Genomic DNA, 26,951 nt, shown 5'->3' with positions numbered 1-26,951 from the left:
CATGGAGTCAGGGGGAAGAGCTGCGCTGTGCTAACGCTCCCGCTGGACCCGTGTCTTCGAGGAGACTTTCCCACGGAGCTTCATCGCCGTCCAGCTCACGTCGATGTAGTATTGGATATATGCTTCTTCTTCTTTTTTTGGGTCATTGTCCGGCTCTTTGTTGAGAATGCGAGTTTGCTTAGTTGGCACTCGAAACAAGAGCACACGAAGCAAAGTTTTTGTCAAGAGCTCGTCTGTTTTGTTAGCTGCTGCTGCTGCTGCTGCTGCTGAGATTTGCCAGCCCGTGGGGACAACGATTGTAGTCAAAGACATCGGTGTGTTTTATTCCGCCGTGTCTCCTCTCGCCGTTTGATCGTCGCCGTTTGTGTTGACGCTGTTGTAACATTCGGTTTTACGGCGCAGATTTGGGAGCCGCGACTCTTGGTCACGGGGAGCTCGTCCGCAGACACAGAGACATTTGTGGGACCGGGGGACCACAGTGCGGGACCTGAGACCTCCGTTCTGCTGCGAGGACACCGGGCAGAGATGTACTAGTCTGTTGACACTGCGCGGAGAGGACAGGGAGACGTGCAGAGGACTTGGGACGTGCAGAGGACTTGGGACGTGCAGAGGACCGGGGACGTGCAGAGGACTGTGAGACGTGCTGAGGACTTGGTCGTGCAGAAGACTTGGACGTGCAGAAGACTGGGGACTGGTGCTGAGGACAGGGGACTGGTGCTGAGGACAGGGGACTGGTGCTGAGGACAGGGGACTGGTGCTGAGGACCGGTGCTGAGGACAGGGGACCGGTGCTGAGGACAGGGGACTGGTGCTGAGGACTGGGGACTGGTGCTGAGGACTGGTGCTGAGGACTGGTGCTGAGGACTGGTGCTGAGGACTGGGGACTGGTGCTGAGGACTGGGGACTGGTGCTGAGGACTGGGGACGCGCTTCATACAAGGAGCCCATACATGCAGCAACGCAACTTGTCTCCGCGGAAGACGTGTATTTGTCCCTCTGTCCGCTGTGTCCAGAGCCGGACACTCGTCTCCTTCGGGGACCACGGCCACAGCGGCCCAGGCCCGCGCTGTTTACCATCAGTGTTGTACTAAACCTCATCGCTCGGAGGAGTGCATGTAGTCAGTATTTGTACTTCAGGTATTTGGACGTGCCTTGGCAGTATTCTGCAGCCAGTATCTGCTCCACTCTTATCACCACCTTCCAAAGCGGATGCAACAGAAGCACGCGCACAGTCATCTCCTCAGCACATATGGAAAATGTTAATCGGATATAATTTACTGCAAATCTAGAACCGGAAGCCCAATGAGTGACACACAGTCCAGCTTCACGGACAGGTAATGTACCAGCAGCCTTCAGCCTCCTTTTTACACCCAAACACACCCATGTCTGCTCAACACAACACTTCATTCGCCTTGATCCAGAGAGGGGAGAACACACCGACACATGCTGCACTGTGTCCGGGGGATTTGCTTGGTCATAACTGTGCAGTACATTGTCATTACCCCGCAGCAGTCTGCAGGCCTGATGTCAGTGAGAGCAAGAGACCGTTAAGTAGCAATTGTCCAGGGACTGAGGAGGTCTGCTTCTGTTTGTGTGGCAGGCAACAGTCATCTGTGAGCCCAAGAACAGTTTCGACATCACTATTACTCCTAATCCTCCAACTTAAACTCTAACCTTCCACTACACCTATTAAAGCGATCTCTGGATTTACACTAAACCTTAAGCTAGTCAGGTAATCACCTTATCGTGGCATCACACTCCGAACTGTAGCCTAAAGAGTCCAGGTGGATATGTAGATTGTGTTGTGATGGGCTCTTATATTGAACAATATTTGGAGTAGTTTTAGTTATTATAGATATTATATTATCTGCCTTAAAGTTCCAGCTTGGGCTGATCTTTAGTTTGGCCCAAAGTAAAAGGAAATGCATAAATCTTTGTTTGAACAATTTAGTGCAATGAGGGAACTGCACTGATGATGATGAGATCTTACAGGTTTGTAGTGAAACAGGGCTGTGGATATCTAAAAGTCATTGCTATAGATACTATAAGTCATATTTAATATTATACTTGCCTAATGTAGAGCAGGCCACTGTATTGATAATAAGTCATATCATTTTTGTCTCTAAATATTGGTACATTTATGGTGCTCTGGTTCCTGTCTGGCTGTCAAAGTGATGGGTGACATCAGCATTAGTCAGACACTAACACCTGGAGCCCACATATCCATGGAGCAGGCCTATAATGTGGACACTTGCAGGACACGGTTAGAAAAATTGAATATCCGTATGGCCAGGATTTAAGCTGGAGGCTGCACCCCTCCCCCACGCCCAGGATGGCAGCAGTGACTGGCACCAGCTGCCAGCATGCTACTACTGGTATTTACTATGTTTTTTTAGGTTAGAATTAGCACAACAAATGGGCAAGTCCATGCCTTAAAACTAACAGTCCACCTCACATGTCTCTTTCATGACATTTTGGATGTCTTTCATGGATGATCATTGTTATAGCTAATCACAGCTGCATTTTTATTATAACATCTTATTTTCACACGTTTCAGAATTACTTTTGACTGAACATTAAACTTAAACAAAATAAAAGCTATACATAATTAAATACATCTCAATTGTGTTTTAACCTTGAATTATTTGTTTGTACCTGACACATTGTTATATTGCATCCACAGTTTGATGCTTCTTGCTCACTGCAGGTTGGACATAATAAGGATATCGATTGGAGCAGTGCTTTAAGGGAGTGTGTAATTCACTGCCCTTAGCTTTGCTTTCAGAGTGTTTTGTTTTCAGGAGAGAGTGTCCAGCAGTCATGGGGTTGGGTCGCCAGCCGCTGGGTCAGTTTAGTGTGCTGTTAGCGCTTTGTCACAGAGATTTGCTGATGTCCACGCTTTTTTTTTCTCCTAACCCCACCAGCGTTCGGCCCCAAACCCCCGGAGGCCCTCCCGGGAAGTGGTGCTCGTGACATCACTAATAGTAAACAATAGCTTTCGGTGGGAGTAAACTGCTGTATCAATTCATATGGACTGTCAGTTTGGCCAAGTCTATTCTGCCAAAGTATTAGTTGTCAGTCGCAGTAGTATTTTGACTGAATGTTGAGGGGCCAATGCAGAAAAGTCCACAGTGTCTCCTCGTTGCATCTGCAGTCTAATTAGTTTTCATATGATAAATGTACCCGTGAGTGCTTCTGACAGCTCACGCTCTCGTCTCCTGCACCATACACTAAACTTCTTTGTTAAATCATCTGTAGTAAGTTGATTTAATATTCTATAGTTTACATGTCACATTCATCACTATATACGACGGCATCTCTCTTAAATTAGTACAATTACAATAGGAATTTCCCATGGTAAATAGTTTGTGTCCACACTAAACCCTCCTCCCCATTAAGGCGGTGATGGGGCAGTGTGCCGTGTCAGCTACTGTTAATGTGTTTAAAGCACATTAAAGGGGCTCTGAGAGGGAACTGATTTGAGTTTAGCCAGCTGCAGTAGTAATCGACTCCATTTGCTGAGTAAGAGATGACTCCAAGGCAGACGTTCAGTCATTCAGTCGTTCTGATGATATAATGTGGTGTGCCATAAGATAGTTAATGCTGCGTAATCTGCCTGATCCTACGTCTATAGAAATCATGCCATATTTCCCAAGGCACGCACAGCTTCAACTCTTGGACTAAACATGCTAAGTGATTTCAAACTAAATACTACCTCCAATTAAATCTGAGGTATAAGGTCACGCTTTGTACTTTTCAGTATACATTTAATCTTGTGTGGATGTGATGGCCTGTGCATCTGAATGAATGTGAAGTTGTTTATTTCAGGATTATAAATGAAGGGAGCCTTGCACCGACATGCGACTTTGTCAGGCACATACCAACTCTCCCATGTTCACTATGGTCAGCGCCTGTCTATGCACTCTGCATCACTGGTAGTTCCATTCAGCCTTTGGATTGGCTGTTCCAGGCATACACACTCGTACATTAAAGAGTTGCTGTCTTTGTGTTGTAATAAATGACTTTCCATATCAAGTGGAGACGATGTAGAGGCAGAGATGGAAAAGCCCAGTGCAAGTGGCCACAGAGAGTGGGACTGTGGGCTTTGCTGGGGCGAGTTGTGCTCTCTAACTCGTTCCTCTGATGCTGATCCTTGAAGCCGTCCTCTACGATCTTTGCCTGAGCTGAGAGAGCTTCAGGGCCCTGACATTACTTTCACTTCACAAAAGACACGAACACTACAACAGTAAAAAGAATAAACAGGCCAAGGGAGCCGTCTCCTCAAGTGTCATGTCCTCACTTGTCCAAGTCGAGTTTTGTAACCTTTGAGGCCAACTCAAAATCCCTGTATTATTTTTACCTCGGTTTTGTTTTTCATTCTAAACTGGCTGTTCTATCAAGTGTACACTGAATTAGACTCATCTAATTGAGTATGTTAATGTATGTAAATGCACTGCTTATTCATGTCATTGCGTAACTGCTGCACAGGAGGCTTTTCCTGGAGACAGAAGACACTGGTGCAACACAGACATGTGAGCAACGCCACAATTTGATTAGTCTCGCTGACTATTTCTGCTGATTCAGAGATTAACCAACAGTTTTATTGTGGAGGAGGAGTCAAGTTGATGGTTAAACTTAACTGCAATTTTTTGTTCTAAAAGATGTGAAAATGTTGGAAAATAATGCTGAAGTAATGTTTTGTTGTCTCAGTCAGAACACTAAATAAAACCAAACAATCCCCACGTTTCCATGCACATCAGGAAAACCAGTTTACTCTCCTCCTTCTATTTTATCTGGATTTTCAAAATGCATGTAAACTGGGAACTATGGTTGATGTCTCTTTTATTCAAATCTCAAACATCTATTTTGCTCAGCAATTAATTTAGTGATTCTTTCAATTAATCGATTTCTAAATCAAACGTTTGACAAAAAAATTCAACTCCAGCTGCAGCTTAAGTGCAGCCTTTGAGTCTCGCCTGATTTAGTACAGTAAATGTACACATTTTCTGTGTCATATATGGTTCTATTCCTGCTTTGTCTAAGAAATATTGTTACTTTCAATGGTGGTTTAAAACATGTATTTACTCCCATCTTCTGTAGTTGTACGTCTTCAAAGTATGTGTTTAACGTTATACCGAGAAAAAGTGAGGGAAAGAGACGTCTCAGTGCATGTTTTGAAACCTGTGAATAGTTCAGTTAAGGTTTATTCAGAAATGAAATTGGTTGACTGGACTAGACCGTGTTGTTTCAATGCTTTGGCTTGGCTCATGACCTGACGGAGCTCGGCTAACCACCTCGTCTGTAGCTTTCTTTGCCAGAGGTGAGTGATCGTAGGCAGACGGCAGCATAGCATGAAGAAATGTCTATCCCGGCCTTCTGTCAGGAATCCTGATGAGGTTTATTGGGGCAGAAAGGGCAGTGTTTTCCCCTGGGGAAGAAGCTCTGGAGCCATAGCTGCAGTAGAGTCTCTTATCCCCAACTCACCCTCATGTTTAATACTCGCTGTGAGTGCTGTCTACAACTGGAAGTACTGAGAGTACAGACTTTTCTAGTGTGGGTAGTGAACTCTCTTTGTTTTTGTGAGTATAAATGGTGTTGTCATCATTGCAGTTGTGTTTTCTGTGACTCGGGTATTTGTAGATTAGATAAAAGAGGAGTTTGTTCTCTGTCTCTAGGGACATGCTAGACCAGAGCTAACATGAATGACTGTTGTGCGACTTGCTCTTCCTTTTGATTACTTGTTTATTTGTTTTTTCTTTTTTATGGGAGGCATTAAAAAGGTCAGGTTAATGCTCTACTTTGTTAAAAAGAAAAGAAAAAAGAATGCATTAGAGAGTACGCTTGCAATACCAATCAACATTATTGTATAACCAATATTGTTTGCAGACTATCCCTTTGCATTGCTGAACAAAGTAACATTTATAGTATAAAATAAACAAGCACAATAAATGCAATTGACTGAGCGTTATTTATCTTTTATATTGACAGATTACCACAGTAGAATGCCATATAATAAGCACGTATAAGCCTGTCCTCAAGCAATGAAAAACATCGCTGAAACCAAATTAGTGAATTAGTAAGAGCACTGACGCGCAACAAAACACGCTTTTTTTTTTTAGCTCTGTAGTTTATTTAAATCAAACTCCCCACATCACTGTTACTCCACATTTACTACAAAATAGTGGTTGTAACAAAGGATAAAGAGCTTTTCAAAACGTGCATCTGAAGGTTTATTTCTCTTTGGCGTGAGGACGAGCCTCCCTGTCACTAGTTGTGCAGTGCGCATGCTCACAACACGCCGAGATTGAGAGATGATGACGTAACCAAAATGAACGCATTACTCATTTGAAAAAGTAACTAGTACTAGATACTTTTAGATTAGATGGGTGCACAAAACGAACACGTTACGTTACCAATACTGATGCCAACACGCTGGTTTTGTCTGTAACTTAGTCACAAACATGTACATGTAACATAAAATTTAAGTCAGTTTGATAGTGTTTTATCATGACATTTTTCAGATCAAGTAGTTGTTCCATCTCTGTACTATTCTATTTCTATTGTTATTCATTCAGAACTTGAGGACAAGACATCAGGGAAAAAATTTATTATTTATTTGGAACCGATTGCCGATCCCAAATGTTGTAATCGTATCAGCTCAAACCCGCCTGTAATATGGTCTTTACTTTTTCCGTACAGAAGATATTAACTACTTTATTCATCTTCAAAAACAACACTTTATTGCATATTCCGATAGCTCGTCCCTCTCGAATGTTGACTCTGTGATTTTTGCACGATTTCAACTTTTCCAACATGTGAGAATCGCCCTGTGCAAGGTCATTCACCCTGCAATGAAACACACCTCAGTCTTCTGTGCGCAGGAGCCCCGGGGCAACACCCTGCTCAGTGAGTCCTCTTTTTATTTTCAGACGGGCCCCACCTCTCAACCTCTCAGGGAGCACTGGTTCCCCGCCTGGTGCTACAACACTTGTTATGTAATTAGATCTACAGAAGACAGTCTCCTTTTGTTGGCCCATTTGCGTCGTGTTAGTCATGTTTTCACTCACTTGACTTGACTTTTACTTCTCCTATTTGGTCGATTTTTTTTCAAAAGAGAGGAACTAAAAATAGCCTCGAGTGCTTCCTATATGTCCCGCTGTTCTGTTTCAGTGTCTTGTCTCTTCATATCGACTAAAGTGAGTTATGATTTGTCCCGAAAACCCGGGTTTGGACCGTGCTTCTCCCACTGCCACTGCTACAGTTGGCTCAGCTCTGCCACAGTTTTCCATCAAAACACCAAACCTCAATGGAGCATTCAAGCCCAGGCTCGCTCGAGTGCAGCCCTTCCCTCCCAACCTATCCCACCCTTCTGCCGTCCCTCCCTTTCTTTCCCTCTGAGCGGATCGACTTCATCCAGGAAGTGGTCTCGAGTCTTGTCTGAGGAGTCGGAGACGACGATGGTCTGCAAATCACCTCTGATCACTGGTATTGTAAAATTGACCCGGAGTTGACGAATGCAGTGCCTTCTTATGCACTGTCGCTTTATTCCAAAGTGTCAATCCATTTCTCTTCCCGTCCTCTACAAATGGATTTATTGTCCCATTTTGTCTGAATCTCAAGGACGTGTTACGGAGTTGATCAATTGTCGCCGGGACAATAAATTATCTATTTCAGCCGGACAGAAAAGGTGTTGTGATTGTTCTGGAGTACAGTGGAGATTATACTGTCAAAGAGTTAAGTTTTGAACGTACCTGCGACACTACAGAACCAGAAGCGAGTTCAAAACAGTATCTGCTGCTGTTAAAGTTGACTGAGTTGGCTATAGGTCTGTGGACTATGACATTACTACAAGATGACATTGCTTGGCAGGATAACTCAAACGTGTGCATGAAACTAGGCAGTTATGTTTATTTATGTTTTTATTATTCAAAGGGCATAGTCCCATTGGGCAAAATGGGTCATTTCAAGGTGTATTTTCGGTGAAAACAGCATTAGAATATACCGTATTTTCCGGACTATTAGTCGCACCGTAGTATAAGTCGCATCAGCCAAAAAATGCATAATAGAGAAGAAAAAAAACATGTATAAGTTGCACTGGAGTATGAAATGCGATTGCAAGTGTGAATATAACAAATAATATCACATAAGTCGCTCCGGAGTATAAATAGAAGTATAAGTCGCACCCTGGCCAAAACTATGAAAAAGGTGCCACTTATAGTCTGGAAAATACGGTATCTCGCTCTGTCTTCCCTTGTCACGTTGAGTGTACAGATGACAAGTTGTAGTAACGATGTTGATGGAAGTTTATAATTCCACTTCCTGGTTGGACTTGGGCAGCAGATGTGACATAGTATAGATAAAAGTAATTTCATAACCGTTACCTAGCAACCACAGAGTAAATGAAGACCAAAGCTCATCTAATTTACACTATAGTTATTGACAAATAAAAATTGGATAATGACACCTTTTTATTGAATCACCAAAGCAAGTTCCAATGTTTGTGAATTCTGTTCATTGGTCTAGAGGTCTACGACAAGTAACTTTTACCTCCAACATTTTTGTTCCAAACTACCACCTGACTGATATAAATAAATAATAATACAATAATAAATAGGCTGCCCAAATCTCTGAAGGAGCAGTGCAAGAAACCCAGTCATTTCACAACGGGAAGAAAACTTTGACTCAAGTAAGAGAACTATTACACTATTACTGTTTAAAACAACACCATAAAGTAAACCTGTGCTCTCCACCTCTTCTCATAAGCCCCGCCCCCCTCGTGGCGTAGCATAAGAGTGTGTGACTAAATGTGGTTAATACATCCACAGGCTCAAATATAATGATTTGACAAGCCTGATATTACACTAAAGTTGCAGTCTAGTGGGGCTGTAGTCGACTAAAGAAATCCTTTATCCACCTTATCCCAAATACGCTCTAAAGCAGATTGATGCGTGTGAAATGTTCAACGTTCACGTGACGAAAGACTCAACAATGCACCGACTTTATGGCCGGCCTTGAAACAACTTTTTAGTTTGTGTAGAACTTATTTTCTCTTGATCGGCAGCCTTGTGTGAACTAATACAACCTGAAAGAGGATTGCGTGGAACAGCGGAGGTCAGACGGACTTCTGGAATAAGGCTAATAAAAAGAAGTACTAGAAAATAGCATCTTCGTAAATTAAAGGGCAGATTAAACTGTACGATGACTATCAAAACTCTAACCACCATTGACTCCATGTCCATGCTTTCTCCCTTTGCCGTAGGCCATAAAAATCCTTAGAATCCTAATCAAATCCTTTGTCTGGGTTATAAAAATGTGGGTGGGCTAAGTCTCCAACCGATTAATCGACTAAAGGACGACGTCCCTATTGTGTGGCTTTTGCGATAAAGTAATAGAAGACTTACCAATAGTGTATTGACCTACAGCCTGTGTTCTAACAATGCCGACAGTGTGACGTTACCGTATTTTCGCACCTTTTTTCATAGTTTTGTCCGGGGTGTGACCCATACTTATACTCCGGAGCAACTTATATGTGATCTTAGTTGTTATTTTCACACTTCCAACCGCATTTCATACTCCAGTGCGACTTATATATGCTTTTTTTCTTCTCTATTGTGCATTTTTTGGCGACTTGTACTCCGAAAAATATGGTATTCGGTGTTTTTTTCTGTCCTCTTACAAGTAGCACTCATGTTGCCTTGTTGTTTTATGGCGTCATCCTGCCAGTCACCCTGCCATGTCCAGCAGCACCAGCTTTTCTCCTTTGCTCAGGTCAACCTTGCGTCCCACCTCGGCGTTGTACTGCATGTTCATGTGCTAAACTTTCCATCTCTAATTCAGAGGTTTCAAGGGAGTGAGCTACTTGGAGCTAGTTTTTTTTTCCCCCTCTCTTTCGGCCTCTGGAACTTATTACAGTCGGAGGCATTTCTATAAACGGGCCTTTCAGCTGGCCCCGCTCAGCTCTGAATGGAACACACTGTCGCCAGGAGAAAGAGAGTTCATGTGGACTCTAGTCGTGAGACTTCCCCATTACAGACAACGGGAGTTCTGAAAGTGCAGTCCAGCGTGGAGTGGACAGAACTGCCTGCAAGAGATGAGGTTTAAAGAACATGCCACCGTGCAGAAAGTAGTGCCACAAGGGGAAGTTCTAAGTACCATATTTTCCGTAGTATTAGTCGCACCATCTAAAAAATGCATAATGGAGAAGAAAAAAAAAATATGTTACATAGTCCGGAAAATACAGTAATATCTTTTATTTTCTACGGTTAAACAGAGCATTTATCTGTGAGTGACATTATTTATAACATCAAAAGGAAAATTTTACCTCATTTTTCTAAGTACCATATTTTCCTGAGTATAAGTCGCACCAGCCAAAAAATGCAGAATGGAGAAGAAAAAAAAAATATATATAAGTTGCACTGGAGTATGAAATGTAGTGACAATGACAATATCACCTACAAGTATATAGTTATAAATATAAGTCACACCCGGTCAAAACTATGAAAAAAGGTGTGACTTATAGTCCGGAAAATACGGTAATATCTTTTATTTTCTGAGGTTACAACGGTTAAACAGAGCATTTATCTGTGAGTGACATTATTTATAACATCAAAAGGAAAAATTTACCTCATTCAAATCTAATCTAGTATTTGTTAAATGAATGGATTTATGGAACACCGTAAAATCTAAATGATTTGCAATGGAACAACATGCATTCAATGGAAAATGTGGCTTAATATATTTAAAATGGGTCATAATTTAATTGCCCTTCTATCATGGCAGAAGCATATTTCTTTTTGATTGTTTTAATACTTTTATTGTGTTTTAAATCTGCGTGCCTTGGCCGTGTCCTTGTTGCTGCTGCTGGTTTAATCACATCATCTGTTGTCATAGTCTGTGATGCTGTAAACATTGACACTGGCATTATTCAACTAATCTGTGAAACTCTGCTCACGGGGATTAAGCCTGTATTTGCTGCTTGGACAGACAGATAAATAAAAGCCTCTGCCATATTGGTTTCACAAAGAGTGTTTTCAAAGTCAATTTGTGTAAAATATTATACAAACTGGAAGATTGAGTTGAGTTTAAGCGGTGCATCAATGAAAATCTTGCTTTGGGGAATCTAACTACATTTGTATAGTGCAAGTATTTTGTATTCAGCAACATAAATGAAATCACAGAATACAAATGTTTGTGGAGGAGCCAATGAAGGGTATTCTGGAGGCCACTTGCTCTACGTCTGTAAGACGAAATCAAGACAACCAGTACCAGTACGCAGAGAAGTACGCAGAGAAGTACGCAGAGAAGTACGCAGAGAAGTACGCAGAGAAGTACGCAGAGAAGTACGCAGAGAAGTACGCAGAGAAGTACGCAGAGAAGTACGCAGAGAAGTACGCAGAGAAGTACGCAGAGAAGTACGCAGAGAAGTACGCAGAGAAGTACGCAGAGAATAGTGCTGGGTTGAAAAAAATCTATTTTCCGATTTTTAATCGATTCACATTTTCAAAAAAAAAATATAATAAAAAAAAAAACTATTCCAGTTTCAGTACTGGCAGTGTGTGAGCAGTTTTAAAATAAAAATGCTTTTTGTAGCAACCGCTTTTGGGTGAATTCTTAATTATTTTCAAGCATAATAATAATGCAGTGGTTAGTGTCCCAGTAGGAATCCACTGTTGCAGATGTAGTCACCTCAATGATGTCCTCCATTTATTGTCCTGAATTATCTTTCTTGAAGGTAGATTGACCCTTAACCTTTTCATCAGTCTTCCATCAGTAACTACCAATACTTGTAAGATTTGCTGTTTAATATTGATATAATACTAGTTTTAATATGTTGCTTCTCTACACAGTCATGAAGTGAAGGAAACGGTTCAAATACATTTTTCATTTTTAATAACATTAACCCCCGGATCGGATCGAATCGGAAATCAGATCGAAATCGGAGCGAAATCGGAAAAAAACGATTTTGAAACGTAAAAATCGGAATCGATTCTTGAAATTTGAATCGAAACCCAGCTCTAGCAGAGAAGTACGCAGAGAAGTACGCAGAGAAGTACGCAGAGAAGTACGCAGAGAAGTACGCAGAGAAGTACGCAGAGAAGTACGCAGAGAAGTACGCAGAGAAGTACGCAGAGAAGTACGCAGAGAAGTACGCAGAGAAGTACGCAGAGAAGTACGCAGAGAAGTACGCAGAGAAGTACGCAGAGAAGTACGCAGAGAAGTACGCAGAGAAGTCCGCAGAGAAGTCCGCAGAGAAGTCCGCAGAGAAGTCCGCAGAGAAGTCCGCAGAGAAGTCCGCAGAGAAGTCCGCAGAGAAGTCCGCAGAGAAGTCCGCAGAGAAGTCCGCAGAGAAGTCCGCAGAGAAGTACAAGTACGCAGAGAAGTACGCAGAGCTGGGATCCTCCAGGCAGGGGGTGTTTGACCTGAAAAGGCTTTAATCTGCTGCTGAAGTACTCTCATGTGTGAACAGGATTATACTGTTTATCACTCTTTGAGGCACAGAAGAAAATGCCTTTATTCAACACAAATCATGTCCACAGTATTCTTTGTCCATTTATATCAAAAAATGGTTTTGCTTGAAGTGGAGTATGTGTAACCATTGTTTGTGTTCTTCTTAGGTTTCCCAAGAAAGCAAACAGGTACGATACTCACTTACTGTATTTCTTTGTTTGCATTATTGTGCCCGATGAGGTCATATTTCAGCAGCCGCGGTCTGGAGTGCACACAGGCATCCTCACAGAGTCTGCACCAAACACACCCACAACATACACACACACACACACACACACACACAACATGCACACACAACATGCACTCAAACACGCACACAGGGGGGGACAAAGGGTTCCCTCTTCTAAGGGCAGCCCATCGCGGCCTTTCACTGTGAACAGAAGTGCGCTCTCTCACTTCGGGGCCAGCGTGAGCAGTGGCAGCCGCACAGAGTTGGAGGTTCAGGCCTCTGTCTGCCTCTGTCACACTCAGAGTAGTGTCCATTCACTGGCCCCCGCTCATGGGACACTCAGGGAAGCCCCTCCAAACGCTCTGACTGACACACACCGCCCCTTCATTCATACTTTCAGCAGACGTTCAATGTTCCTCAGACTGTGTGCATGAGCACTACTGATGGGCCCTTTGTAATTTTATATTTTGTCTTTCTTTCGCCACATTTTCTCAATTGGGTTGTCCTATTTATTCTAGAACTGTTTTTATTTGTCACATTTCAGCCCATGTTTAGCTCTAATTAGGATCTGATTGGGGTTAGATCTGGTGGTACTTAAAAAGCCAGATATGGTCTTGTGTGTAACATTTGAGAACCACATTGTCTGTATCTGTGTCTGTTGTGACGAAGGCAAAAATAAATGGATTCAAGGTTTTTATGCTACAGTGTATTAAACAGGATCTTGATGTTCATTTGTTTTCTTCCTCTAGAACCAGCAGCATTCTCTCCAAGGATCCTCCTCCCGACAAGAAACTAAAAAGTGACAAAACCTCTCTGTCCTGCAATGACTATGACCCTACAGGTACTTATCACTGACATCTGTTTCCATCACATGTCTTCTTATCGCTTATGTCTGTCTGTCGGGATGGACTCTTAATATTTCTAACTGCTGTGGCAAATGTGGTACAAAAATACAAAGTCCTCGTTTCCCCTCATGATGCCGATGAACTTCATAATGTCACATATTTGTCCTAAAAAACAGATTTTGATTTTGCCTGACAAGCGGTGCACATTTTCACTTTATGTGCAGACTGACAGATTTGGATTAACATTGAAAAGTTCAGCAGACTAGTGTCATGGCAACACATCTTGCTGCATGAGATGTGAGGGAGGGCTAAGCTTCTGTCTCCATAACAATAGAAATCCTGTGTTCTGTGTCATGTTGTGGGCATGACACGGCACCAAGACAAGACGTGTGTAAAATGTAGCTGCAGGAAGATCATTCTGAAGTTTCCTCCTGCCACATGAAACCAAACTTCAGTTCAAACTTCCTTCTGCATGTCATTGTCTGCATGGTGTGTGCTGCTTTTGCATGAAACATTTCTTTACTTTGTTCATGAATTATCATTTTGTGATTGTTACTATAGATGGGCATGAGCTGTATATATTTTTTCAAACTTTGAATCACTAAAATTAACTTTAATTTGACCAACGTTTCTCTGTAAAGTCCTGACAAGTGACACCTTCAGGAGCGGAGGTGACACTTGAGGCTTTGCTCCTGCCCGTCCAAACTTATTGTGATCAAAATCTGTTGTGTCGGTTTTAAATTTCTTTCCCATGATGTTCTCCTTTTATGATTTTCTCTCTTCTGTCTTGTTTGTTTGTTTCCTTTCATCGGTTTGTGTCGTTGCGTCCGTGTGCGTCCGCTTGTCTGTTGTCTGCGCTCGGGGGTCTGCGTGGTGGGGGGCTGTGAGCAGAAGCTTTGGTGGTGCAGAAGAGTGGCAGCAGCAGTGTGCTAGCAGAGGGGAAGCCTGAGTCCTGTGGTAAGAATGGCTGCTGTGACAACTGCACTTTACATGCTCTTCAAAACCCCGCTGTGACCGTCCAAACTAAAGGCCTGACTTTTTAAAAAGACAACAATTACCATTTCAAAAGTTCAATATACAGAAGATGACCAATACTTTGGGGGTTTCATTATAAGATTTTCCTGCAGCAATATACCGTATTTTCCGGACTATATGTCGCACTTTTTTTCATAGTTTTGGCCGGTGTGCGACTTATACTTTATACTTATATTTATGCTTATATACTTATACTCCAGAGCAACTTATGTGTGATATTAATTGTTATTTTCACACTTGCAACCGCATTTCATACTCCAGTGCAACTTTTATGTTTTTTTCTTCTCTATAATGCATTTTTTGGCTGGTGCGACTTATACTCCGGAAAATACGGCATCACTTATTTGTTATTGTGACGGGCAAACTTTATTGCATTCTCCTCTCAAACAAAGAAATCAAAGTTTAGTCACTTAAATGTAAATCTGTTTCATAAAGAATTGATTCCTGTGCGGTCACAATGCACAATATGGGAATCACTGCTTCTTTTATATTGATAGTTGTTTGTATTGAGCCTAAAATCCTATGGTGTAACAAAAATAACGTGATGCAACCCGAGATGTCACCTGACCCAGGGGCCGATTGTTTACTTCACCTGCTGACGGTGGCCAAACAGATACATCCGTCTTAGTCACACAGATTTTAAAGCTGATATTCTAGCCACCGTCTGGAACAAAGTTTATCTAGATAATATTTTCTGATACGTTTTGCTTGGACTGCAGCGGGTGGTGAAGCCGTAACAAAAACTCATTAAAGAAACTTTAAAGTGAGGAAATAACTCCAACCCGAACGACCTCTCTGCATTCGTAATTGCTGGTCTAAGACTATTTAATGAGTATTAAAGGTCAGTTTCCGGAGAGGATATATCAAAGAGGGCTGATTATAGATCTTTGAAAGCTTTGAATTATACATTAGCTTAGTAGATGGATTAACCTGATCTGGGCTCTTTCAACACTGCTCATGGTTCATCGCCTGCCCTCTCCCGGATTCTAAAACGGGCCCAACGCCATCCTTCTCCTTAGAGGCAAATTCACACCACTTCATGAACCCCTGTGGCTTCATCTGTCACCCTGATGCCCCTAATTCTCTCCCCGGCTCCCCTCCCCCGTCCCACCAGCTCTTTCCCTAAATCCCCTCCCCCCCTTCGGCCCCTCTCTAACCGTCTGCATGTATTGGCTTCTGGTCTTTGCTCTCCTCATCCCCCGTCTACCCCGGCCGATTGATCCACTCACCTCCGCTTGACAATGCACTGAACACAAAAACAACATCAGATTAGTCACCTTATCCAGTCAGGTTATGCTTCATTGGGCTGGTTAACAAAAATGCTGTCGAGTCAAACAAAGCAGTAGTTTGAAGTTTAAATGAGACACATCTGCCGTATCAGACGTTCAACATATTTTTGAAAAGCTGTCGATGTGCGTGTTGGAAGAACAAGAGCGGCCACAGTTCAACATAGTCCTGTATCTTCATTTCAGGTTTGGTTCACCGATGTGTGATCATTCAGAAAGATGAAAATGGCTTCGGGCTCACGGTCAGCGGCGACAACCCAGTGTTCGTGCAACTCGTCAAAGAAGGTAAACGTTATAACAGTAGATGCTGTAAAAGTTGAATTATTCAAAGTAGATCCAAACCTGTTACAATGCAATGGCCCCGTTTTTTCTTAATGTATTCCTTTTTGTCCACCATCTGCTAAACGGGAACTATCAAGCTGCTGAACATGTTGGATATAAAATGAAAGCTGTAACCCTCTTGTTTTCAATGAATAAAACTAAATAACTCTAAAATTCAAAATAGTTTAATAGGACTGGACTCATTTCTGGTCAAATTTGCTTTAATTATAAAAGAGGAATTGTCAAAAACCCAACAAATGCCCAAACTAGTGTCAATCCGACCATCCTCCAGACACCGGCTTTTACTGCTCTTTATATTTACCAACGAAATCAGAGTAGATCAGTTATCAGAGGCCAAAACAGCAGCGGGTCAGCTTCACAAAGAATCCAGCCTATTGTTTGTACACCAAATGATTCAAGACCAACTTCAGTTTGAAACGCGGATCATTTTAGTCTGGCGTTTTAGGGGAAAATAGCAAATCGTAAGTTACAATATTGCACACCAAGTCTTTAATCGTACTGCATGTTCACCACATAAATACAGCTGACAGACACTGATATTGGCTTCATATTCTCTGCTTGTGACTGCAGACTTCTTCTAGACTGGGATCCTATAATGACCTGTCTACGGCCTAAATCCTTTTGTTTGGGGTGGAGCTGTGAAACAGGTCCTTCTCGTAATATAACCACTGTTATGGTCTTTCAAAATAGAACTCAAATAGTCATTTTGCAACATCTGGTGTGTCAGCCCGTGTTCTTTAGAATGGAAAAATCACACTTTCTGAACATCAGCTCTGACCTGTGTGTTTTTCCCTGATGGTCCATATATTCCATGTATTTCCCTTGCTTATTACGTCATTCAGAGGTTTGTTTGTTTGTTTGTACTTTTGCTAGATGGGGCTGCAATGCGGGCAGGTGTGCAGACAGGAGACAGAATTATTAAGGTATTGCCCTTTTCTGCTGTTGTAGAGATTTCCAAGGCTGTATGCTGCCCCCTTTTGGCCAGCCATGCTTCTCACACTCTGTTCCTGTCTAAAAGGAAGCGTCACAAATATGTGCTTGTTTTTCAGGTCAATGGGACCCTTGTTACACATTCTAATCATATCGAAGTAGTAAAACTTATCAAATGTAAGTATAACCTTGTATCCTTTCACATTGCTGTTTGAATGAAGAGAGCCAAAGAATATAATGAGCTGACCTGTTCTGGTGTGTGCAGCCGGCTCATATGTGGCCCTCACAGTATTGGGGCGCCCTCCGGGGCTCCCTCAGATCCCTCTCTCTGAGGCGGAGTCAGAGATGTTGGGTGTCAGTATTTCCTCTCCAAACTCTCCAGCCTCAGAGCGACCGTACAGTCCTCAGGATCGACACTCCTATTCACAGCCACAATGGGTACTCTTCACCGCACTTACCTCATAACTATTCCATTTAATATTTACCATTGTTTACAGCATGTATTTTTACCACAGGATGAACATAGCAGTCCTTTGAACCAGAGGTGTGACATTTTGCCTCGAATGCTCTCAAAAGAGCAGCAAGAACTGCAGGTTAGCATCACAAACATTATTTTTTGCTATTTCAGTTTCATTGAACACACTTGCTGTGGCCCTTTTAGTTTAGGAAAAAGGGCTATATTAATCTTAATAATTCTATTTTACACGGTCATTGTTTTGTCTGCAGGCTATGAAGGAAGAGTACAGCAGGAACCCCTCCCCTAAACTACTGAAAGATATCCATGAAGCTAAAAAACACATTCCTCAGCTGCAGGGTCAGCTCTTCAAAGCCTCTGGTACAACACAGGTAAATGACCGGACAAGTTTGTATGTAGACTACAAATACTGTGTCGAATAAAAGTGATTTCAGAATAGTTTGATTATGTAGAGGACAAAGGCTTTGTCCCAGACAAACAATAATCTTCCTCAGAGGATTATGCTAATGCAGTGGGAAACATCTCTTTGTGTCTGTGATACAGTTTGTTTTATGGTTATACATTCATATTTTCATGAAAACATTTTCTGTTTGCTCATATACTTACATTAACTTCAGGAGGCTGTTCCAAGTGGAGAAGCAGATGACATTAGTACATTGGAGACAGAGCACATATTCACCTCCAAAGGAGACCATAGCTCAGACGTGCCGTGGAGAAGCACTCCTGTAAGCTCTTACGTCCTAATTCTGTCCCTCATGAGTGGCTCTTCCATCTAAAATGTTTGTCTCTAATCTGTTGTGTATGTGCATGTCGCTTATTGGACCTTGTTGTCTTTTCCAGACTCTAGCGTGTGGGCCTGGGTCTCCAGAGCCACAGCGTCCCAGGGAGCCCTTCTGTCCCAGTCCAAAGAGCACACCACGCAACAGCTTCAACTCCTGCCACTCCCCCGAGGCAGAAGACGCTACTGATTTGGTACATTTTGCTCTCTCTTGCTGAAATATTACAGTGAAATTGAAAGAAGAAAGTAATATTTGTCTTTGAAGTGAAATGACCATCCTCTTTTGTCTCTCAGGACTCGGTGTCTCCAACAACAGTCAGCAGTCCCCCGTCTTCTCGTCTCGTCTCACAGATTATTGGAGCTGAGGATGGCTATTTTGATTCAGACCACGAGCAGGTAGAGAGAAATCATATTTGTATTTACACTATAGCTGATCCGTGTTATTGTCTTAACATTGTATGGATCGTAATAAGCAAACAAACTAATCGATCCTGTGTTTTCTCACAGATAAATGGCCAGTGTAACAGCTTTAATAGCATCGAGCAGCTCAAGTCTTGTCCCGCTCACCTCGCAGTGTTTTTGCACCATGTCATTTCTCAGTTCGACCCCGCCCCCGTTGTAAGATTATTATTTTTTTTTAATCATTCTTAAGATGTACAATGTGCCAAACTGCGTATAACTCCTAACGTGGATTTTGACTACACAGCTGTGCTACCTCTACGCCGACTTGTATAAACAAACCAACTCCAAAGAGACCAGACGAGTGTTTATGGACCTCCACAGCTTTTTCATCGACAGGGGAGCTGTAAGCATCGATCTCGTCATAAAACAAGCACTTTTCTTTGCTGTTTGCAGGAATGTATTTACAACATTTCTTTCTTTTTACAGAATCTTAAAGTCCCAGTTCCAGAATCGATATCTTCTGATCTTGGTACGCACTGGGCTTCTGCTACTATTGCATGTGTTTTTTTATTATTATTAATATTATTATTATTATTATCATCATCCTGCTGTACATAATCCCCCTCAGGTTAATATCTCGATCAGCCATGCACGAAACAGTTTTAAAAATCATATGCTCTGGTGGTTTTTTAAATGGCACACAGTCAGCACTTACCATAATCCTTTAAATACTCGGGGCAACGTGTAAGTGACTGTTGTTTTCCCCCCCCGCAGACCGAAGGCGGACAGAACTGATCCCCGAGGAAATAAACAGACAACATGTTCAAACCTTACAAGACTCCTTAGTCCCTGACATTCAGAGGAACTTGGAAGATTTCAGGTAAACGTAATGACGACACACATCACTGTTGTTTTTAAAGAACGCGCCGTGAATCATTTTTGACCTCATTGGAATTGCAGGCAGAAACGTAGCATGGGTTTGACGGTGGCCGAAAGCGAATTGTCGAGATTGGACCAAGAGAAAACCAGAGACCGAGTGACTCAAGAGCGAGAACGATCGTACGCCGAAAACATCATCGCAAAGATCGATGATATCCTGTAAGTAATGTGACCAAACTATCCTGGTGTGTTGTGTTGCTTTGATGCTCATAGCTGTGTTCTTTTGATTGCAGTTTAAGTACTCAGAATACAGAGGAAGAGAAATGGTAGGAAATGTTAATTTGATATAATTGTTGTGTAATTGAGTTACTTTGTAGAGGGTTTGAGGGATTGTTTGCCCCATTTATTATCTCCATACGTATACAAATGGCTTCCAGAGTATTATTGAATTAAAATGATGTATTTGTCTGCCAATTAGGGCATATTTTAATGAGGAATATTGCCACCGTGGTTTTTGATTAACTCTTGGAACACACTCCCCTACAAACCTCATTTAGGCATTGTGTTTGTAATCAATAATTTAGAACTGAGATAGTGCCGTTTGAAATGCCATATGCTGCAGTATCGTCCAGATGGTTCGTGGAGAAACTGAAAAGGGCTAATATGACATATGGCACAAGTCTCTATACGGGCACTTTGCAATGAGAGTGTGTTTGTTTGCCTTTAGCAATACAATGCAGTATGTTATCTATACATACATGAAGCACCTTGGTGTGAGGGTCAAGGAGCCCCGCAATCTGGAATCCAAATGGGTTCGGATAAATTTTCTCCCAAAAATTAAGGTATACTTTTTATTTGAAGTAAAATTGCCTTTTATTATAATTTCCATCTACTTCAAACGTGTGATATTTCTGTCTTATAGAGAAGTATTAAGCCTGAAAAGGAAGGAGAGGAGAAGGTGAAGAAAAGATTCCCCAGCATCCTTGGACCCCAGCGCCGGCCCAGTCGCATTGAAGCAGCCTCGGGTCAGTTCAGAACCCAGAACAAGAATGCAGAAACTGAAACAAAGCATTTCTTCTAACATTTCGATGGTAATTCCTGATTCCAGTGGGGAAAGCTCTGGACGGCCGCCCCAAGCCTCAGAAGCAGTTGTCTCAGCCTATTCTCGGTGCGAGTGAGCACACAGAGGGTGGGCGTCTCCGAGTGAGCCAATCGAGCGAGGGCCCCGAGCTCGTTCACTCGGCCTTAACCTCGTCTCCAGGTAGCACCGCTTCGGACACGAGCAAAGACACCGACATAAGTATGTTCTCTTTTGTTCTAGTCTCTCAGACCAAAACATGAGGACTATTAAATAATGTTCACCCTTCTTAGGTGGTACTCCAACCTCGGGTCCCTCGAGGCTGAGCGATGGGCTCCAGTCTGACCCTCTGGATGGGTTGACCTATCCTGCCTCACAGATTGACCTGTACAACCTGGACCAACTGCAGGAAGATGACAGAGAGAGTGACAGGTGTCCTTTGTTTTAAATATAAATGTTATCCTTTTATCTGTAATGTGTTTTTTTTATACTTCTTATCTTTTTATCATTGTAGATTACATGATGGCACACCAAAAGCACTGAGGAGGTGAGAATATGTGGTGCTGCTCATGTTTTAGACCGAATGGAGCAATATAAAGGGGCTACAATGAGACCGTGGCTGTTTTTGTCTGTAGGCTGGAGGGACTTGGTGATGTCCAGAGCGAAGACGACCAAGGAACAGACTCGGAACATGACCCTCTGAACTGGCAGCAGCTCGTGGGACGTGAGGTCCTGGCTGGCCTCAGGCCTCATGAAATCAAGAGACAAGAAGTTATCAATGGTGAAAAGCAAAAGCATTACCGTATCTACCCAGTTATTTCTTTCTGGTTACCAAAATTATGACTAATCTTGTGTTTGTGTTTGTTATTTAAGAATTGTTCCAAACTGAGCGTGCACATGTGAGGATGCTGAAGGTTCTGGACCACGTCTTCTATCAAAAACTTACCAAGGAGGCCATTTTGCCCCCGGCTGACATCAAGAACATCTTTACCAATCTAGAAGAGATTCTTCAGTTGCATGGTACACTGCCACACTGCTGCAACCTGAAACTAACTATTCACTGAAACAAATTAACTGTTAGTCTGTTTGATGCCGTACTATTCTGCAGTGATTCTGTATCTTTACATTTCAGTTTCGATCCTGGAGCACATGGCAGCCGTTAGGAAGAGAAATGAGTCTTCTGTAATTGATCAGATAGGAGATGACTTGCTCTCTTGGGTGAGTACAATTTTCAGGCCAAAATTGTATTTCCCTTCTCATGCATTTTCTTATATTGAATGGATTTCAAGATGACTGATGGGGCAGAAAAATATATTGTGCTCCCAAGTTATTGAACTTTACCAAATATGCTGCGCTTTGCTGAAAAATATAGTAGGAGAGATAGTTTCAATGCTGCATCTACTTTCTTTCGTTCTGACAGCAAATAAGCCACATTGTTCACTTGAATTAACCTTCTTTTGTCTTTCTAATTTAATTCTTTGTAAAGATGCAGCTCTTGTGTTGAAGTAAATGTTGCGTCCTGCTGATTTACTTGCCTTAAACCAAATCTCTTACTTTGGATTGTACAGTTTAGCAGTGGAGAAGAAGAAAAGATCAAGCAGGCCGTGGGGACTTTCTGCAGTAACCAGCCCTTCGCTTTAGAAATCATCAAAACCCGACAGAAGAAGGACTCTCGCTTCACCTCATTCATCCAGGTGCGTCTGCCGTGACCTAGTCTATATTCATTATGAGTTTGATGTCGTTGTGGGCGTGAATACAGATTTTTTTCTCCGTCGTCAGGAGGCAGAGAGTAACCGGCTGTGTCGCAGACTTCAACTCAAAGACATTATACCTGTGGAGATGCTGAGGCTCACCAAGTACCCACTGCTGCTGGACAACATCGCAAAGTACACAGGTGCAGTGAAAGAACGCGCTTCCCTCTACTGTTATTTAAAGATGAAACGGTATTATTACAATTAAGAGATGTGTGAATGACTTGCTCATCCACTTACAATATATATAGTGCGGTATTTTCCAGACTATAAGTCGCACCAGCCAAAAAATGCATCATGGAGAAGAAAAAAACACGTATAAGTTGCACTGGAGTATGAAATAAGGTTGCAAGTGTGAAAATAATAAGTATAAGTTGTCGCACCCCGGCCAAAACTAAGAAAAAATATAGTCCAGAAAATACGGTATTTAATTTGCCTTTAGGACCATTACAAATGATGTCTAAACGGTTTAAATGATGCAACTGTTTCTACAAAAGGGTGAAGCTGTTTTTAATGCTACTTTTAGCGTTTCAGGCAATAAAGAGTTATTAAAAGTAATTAGGACTCTAATGATCCTCACGAAGTGGTAATGCACATTTGGAGAAATGTCCCTGCCATTACTCGGTTCATCTTTTTACCCTCGACTGGGTTTCGACTCGTGACGAGAGACACACGAGGAATAAAGTATAACCAGCTATTCTAAGATCACAACCCTCTGCTTTATCATCATTTTTGTAAACGATGGTGTGCATATTAAAGGAGAAGCTTTAAACCCCCTCTGGTTAAAGCGGGTTGTGCATCTTCTTGAATGTATTTATGTGTTACAGATAATCCAGCGGAAAAGGACAAAGTGAAGCAGGCGGCAGATTGCTGTAGAAAGATTCTCAATCATGTCAACCAGGCTGTAAAGGAATCTGAGGACAAACAGGTATATCTTTTACTACATATTTGTTACTCTTTCTGTCACCCAACCTCTGCTAAGTAATTTCATGAAGCACTTTCTACCACTCTTCAGAGATTGGAGGACTACCAAAGAAGATTGGATCTCTCCTCGCTAAAGCAAACAGACAACCCCATGATCATGGAGCTAAAGGTGAGTGCTGTTACATCGCAATATACTGTGACTGTACGCACTTTGAAGTACATGTAGAAGAGGAATCCGTGAACTGCCATTTTATCCTTGTTTTGTTTTTCTAGAACCTGGATCTTACAAAGAAGATGTTGGTACATGAGGGACCATTGTCCTGGAAAGTGAACAAGGACAAAACAATAGGTTTAAACCCTGTTTTTCATTCAACACAAAACATTTACAGTCTTAGTTTTTACTTGCCCAGTGTGACATTTCTGTTCCTTTTCAGAGCTGTACACTCTTCTGCTGGAGGACATTCTTGTTTTGCTGCAAAAACAAGATGAACGCCTCATCCTTAAGTGTCACAGTAAAAACCTGGCTGGAACAGCAGATACTAAACATATCTTCAGTCCCATTATCAAGCTCAGCACTGTGCTGGTGCGCTCAGTGGCCACAGGTCAGTTCACAACTGCACTCAATGTTCTGCATTTGTGTTGATCATCATGATGAGAATCATCCGCATACAATGAAGAATAATCATTTATGTCCCCTGTTAACTAAGATGTGTCCTTCTTTCTTCCAGACAATAAGTCTTTCTTTGTCTTGTCAATGTCTGACAACGGAGCCCAGATTTATGAGCTGATGGCACCCACAGTCTCCGACCAGCGAACGTAAATTGACATATGATGTGACATCCCATAACACTGTGTAATGTGGTATTGACTAACTGTTGGGTGTTTTCTCTTTCAAGGTGGCAACGATTGATCAGCCAACGAGCTGAAGCCATGAAAGTCAAACCTCATAACGTCATACCTTTACCCCAGGCAGAGTATGTGACTCTTATTACACTCACATGAATGAATAAAAGCCATGTGGTTCTGATCATCGCTTTGCTTCGTCTCAGTGGGGAGCGAGATGGCGTCGAAATCATTCCAGCAGGTGTTTCCAGACTAGGCAGAGATGCAGACCGCACATCTACCGGAAGCACTCAGTCCACAGGTAAACTACATCATTATTGCCTTTGTGTTGCTTAGAAAGACTCTGATCCACTCTCAATTTGAGTCATTATTTCTTCCAACGTCTCTTCATCCTTAGAAAAAGAGAGCAGCCCGTTGACTGGGAGTGCTGTTCAGAGTTCCTTTTCTGAGAATAATCCATTTGAAGTAGCAAAGACTGAGGAAGAAGAAGGATTTGAGGACACAGACCTTCATTTCCAAGTGTCGGAGGAAAGCCAAGAAGGAGACTTGTTTAATCCTTTTCCTTCTAAAGCTGACGAAGCACTGAAAACACGTAAGATCATATGGTCATATAATAATTTCATTTGAAAAATAAAGAAAAATATTAGTCTTTCTCATATTTATTCTGTTTCTTGCAGTGGCGGCTTTAAAGCAGGTGTTGGTGACACAGCTCATGTCCCAAGAAGCTTGTGAGAGAACCAAGCGCTCGTCAGGAGCTCGGATCCTCAGGACGACGTCTTTGAGGACATCTGTGGACAGCCGCGCTCGAGGGATTGTGCACAATGGCGCTGAAAAGAAGAGCAGTGATGACCCCACTCAGGACCTGGGCTCCGGAGACACTGGCTTCTTCGATTCTCCTGAAGATTATGGTGAGTGTCGCCGACAGCTCAGTGAAGTTTGCTTCCCACTGTGCTTTGCGGCTGCGTCCCGCTGTTCTGGAACTGCCTCTGCAGATTTAGTAGAAAGTGTCTTTTTGTGATTCTCATAGCAGGATATTTGGTCCTTGAAGGCTATGTTGGCCCAGGGGAGAGCAACACAGACGATGACATCTTGGCATCAACTGCAGGGAAGCCACTGAGGGGGTGCACGGCTGATTCTGGCATCAATTTAAGGTTTTCCTCCGCGTCCCAGGCCGGCAGCCTCTCTTCTTTTAGTAGACAAGTCCTGTCTCACCTAAGAAATCTTCAGACTAACCTCAACTACCTTAAGGTAACAGCCGGACTAATTTACCCCTCCTCAGTTTTGACTTAGAACTGATTTTTAAATATGTTTTTAGGAGGTTGAAGCAAAGTACAACGACTTAATACAGCGAAGGTCCACTGCTGATACAGACGGAAACAAAGGTAACATTAAACCTTTCATTTAACAAACTGAATGTTGCGCCTCGGACTGACCGGGCCATTTCCTCTTTCAGATAAAAGATAGTCCACGTTCCAGCTGATCCCAAAGAGGAAATATTGACTTTGTAGTCCGTTACTGCTTCATGTGTCCTGGACTTTTTTGGACCTCGGTTGAGCTCGTCCTCTCACCGCTGAGCCCCTTGTTTCCATCGCGGTCGCCACGGTGACCGAGAGACACGCGTGCGAGTAGAAACTATTGAGAAGAGGGACCACCGTTCGGACGCTGGTTCTTCGCTCCTTCAGCACAAGGCAATCAGGGAAGTGGGACTGTCCCGAACCTTTACCCCTCTGCCCTTCCCTCCAAACTCCCTTGAAGAAAGAACTTATACCAAAATGTACAAAGCTGTGTGTTTAAGAAAATATATATATGAACACAAGACAAGAAAAGGAAATTTTAAGATAATGTATTAAGATTTTTTTTTTTTATCCCAAGATGTATTTATTTTTTTCTTTTCATTTTTTAAGTGTTTTTCCCATATTGCTTGAATGCTTTAGCCCACGGTGTTAGCATTTTTGGCTGCTTTTCCTGTCCTATGGGATGGTGTACAAATAGCAGGAATATACCGAGACTTTAGAGGCCAGAAAACACGCTGGCGACAGAGCTCTTAACGCGTCGACACCCACCGCGCTCGAGCCCACGAGTCGTTATGAATCGTGGGTGCGGCGCTCACTAGAATGAAGAGTCTTGAGAAGAGTCTGCGAGCTCAGACCTGGTCCCGTTTCATTTCCTCCCGTCATCCTTTGCGTGTAATTGTCCTTCTCTTTCCCCCCCACCCCGTGTGAGGACATATCTGGGTGTCACCCTCTCTCCGCCAGCTCAGCCCAGTGGCTCGCTTATTTATCCTCTCTCTCCTTTCACTCTGTATGTCATGCGTTCCTCAGCCTGCCTCCAGTAACCTGCCCCTCTCTGCCCCCCCCACCCACCGCTCGCTACAAGAGTATATCTGCTCCTGACAGAAACGCTGCTGCTTTTTGCTTCTGTCTGCGACGCTGATCCGACTGCTTGATATTCTAATAATGTCATGAAGTTCAACATATACTGTATAATGATCAAGTTGGAATTTAATAAATATGTTGGAAAATGTTCTTGTTTTTTTTTCTTCCCTTGAGACACTCGGAATAAGATTTATCACAGGTCCTCCGGATCATCACTCTCACATTCCAGCAGCAGTAAAACACAATTAAATCACTTAAATGCTCGGCACTTATTGAATGGCTAGTTTGTTAATGGAAAAATGATTGAAGGGCAGTTATTATAAGTTTATGTGAA

At 42.5% G+C, this 26,951-nt stretch overlaps 1 protein-coding gene across 4 annotated transcripts; it reads left to right on the top strand.

Moving 5' to 3' along the window:
- The first annotated feature begins 1,179 nt into the window (after positions 1-1,179).
- On the top strand, positions 1,180-26,747 carry arhgef12a (Rho guanine nucleotide exchange factor (GEF) 12a). 4 transcript variants are annotated; one of them, XM_072463004.1, is made up of 41 exons: positions 1,180-1,332; positions 12,613-12,633; positions 13,424-13,515; positions 14,411-14,476; positions 16,027-16,125; positions 17,056-17,105; positions 17,232-17,289; positions 17,378-17,550; positions 17,628-17,705; positions 17,839-17,958; positions 18,205-18,312; positions 18,428-18,559; positions 18,660-18,761; positions 18,873-18,983; positions 19,072-19,170; positions 19,254-19,296; positions 19,542-19,647; positions 19,728-19,865; positions 19,940-19,972; positions 20,374-20,488; positions 20,569-20,671; positions 20,755-20,946; positions 21,018-21,156; positions 21,239-21,271; positions 21,360-21,505; positions 21,598-21,744; positions 21,857-21,942; positions 22,293-22,418; positions 22,504-22,618; positions 23,303-23,403; positions 23,491-23,568; positions 23,673-23,748; positions 23,834-24,001; positions 24,128-24,215; positions 24,296-24,373; positions 24,449-24,543; positions 24,640-24,834; positions 24,920-25,150; positions 25,273-25,490; positions 25,558-25,624; positions 25,696-26,747. In XM_072463004.1, exons 1-41 carry the CDS (start codon positions 1,301-1,303, stop codon positions 25,704-25,706), a joined length of 4,269 nt encoding a protein of 1,422 aa, XP_072319105.1. In that variant the 5' UTR covers positions 1,180-1,300; the 3' UTR covers positions 25,707-26,747. The 4 variants fall into 4 exon arrangements, with proteins under 4 accessions (XP_072319105.1, XP_072319097.1, XP_072319089.1 ...); XM_072462996.1 differs by having other exon boundaries at positions 1,181-1,332; positions 14,414-14,476; positions 25,270-25,490; positions 25,696-26,331; XM_072462988.1 differs by having other exon boundaries at positions 1,181-1,332; positions 25,270-25,490; positions 25,696-26,331.
- The last annotated feature ends 204 nt before the right edge of the window (positions 26,748-26,951 follow it).

This window comes from Eucyclogobius newberryi, unplaced genomic scaffold, assembly GCF_026437365.1.
Source record: "Eucyclogobius newberryi isolate DKJ021-1_F unplaced genomic scaffold, fEucNew1.0.hap1 SCAF_10, whole genome shotgun sequence".
NCBI lineage: Eukaryota > Metazoa > Chordata > Actinopteri > Gobiiformes > Gobiidae > Eucyclogobius > Eucyclogobius newberryi.
This window is presented reverse-complemented; position numbering and strand designations above follow the sequence as displayed.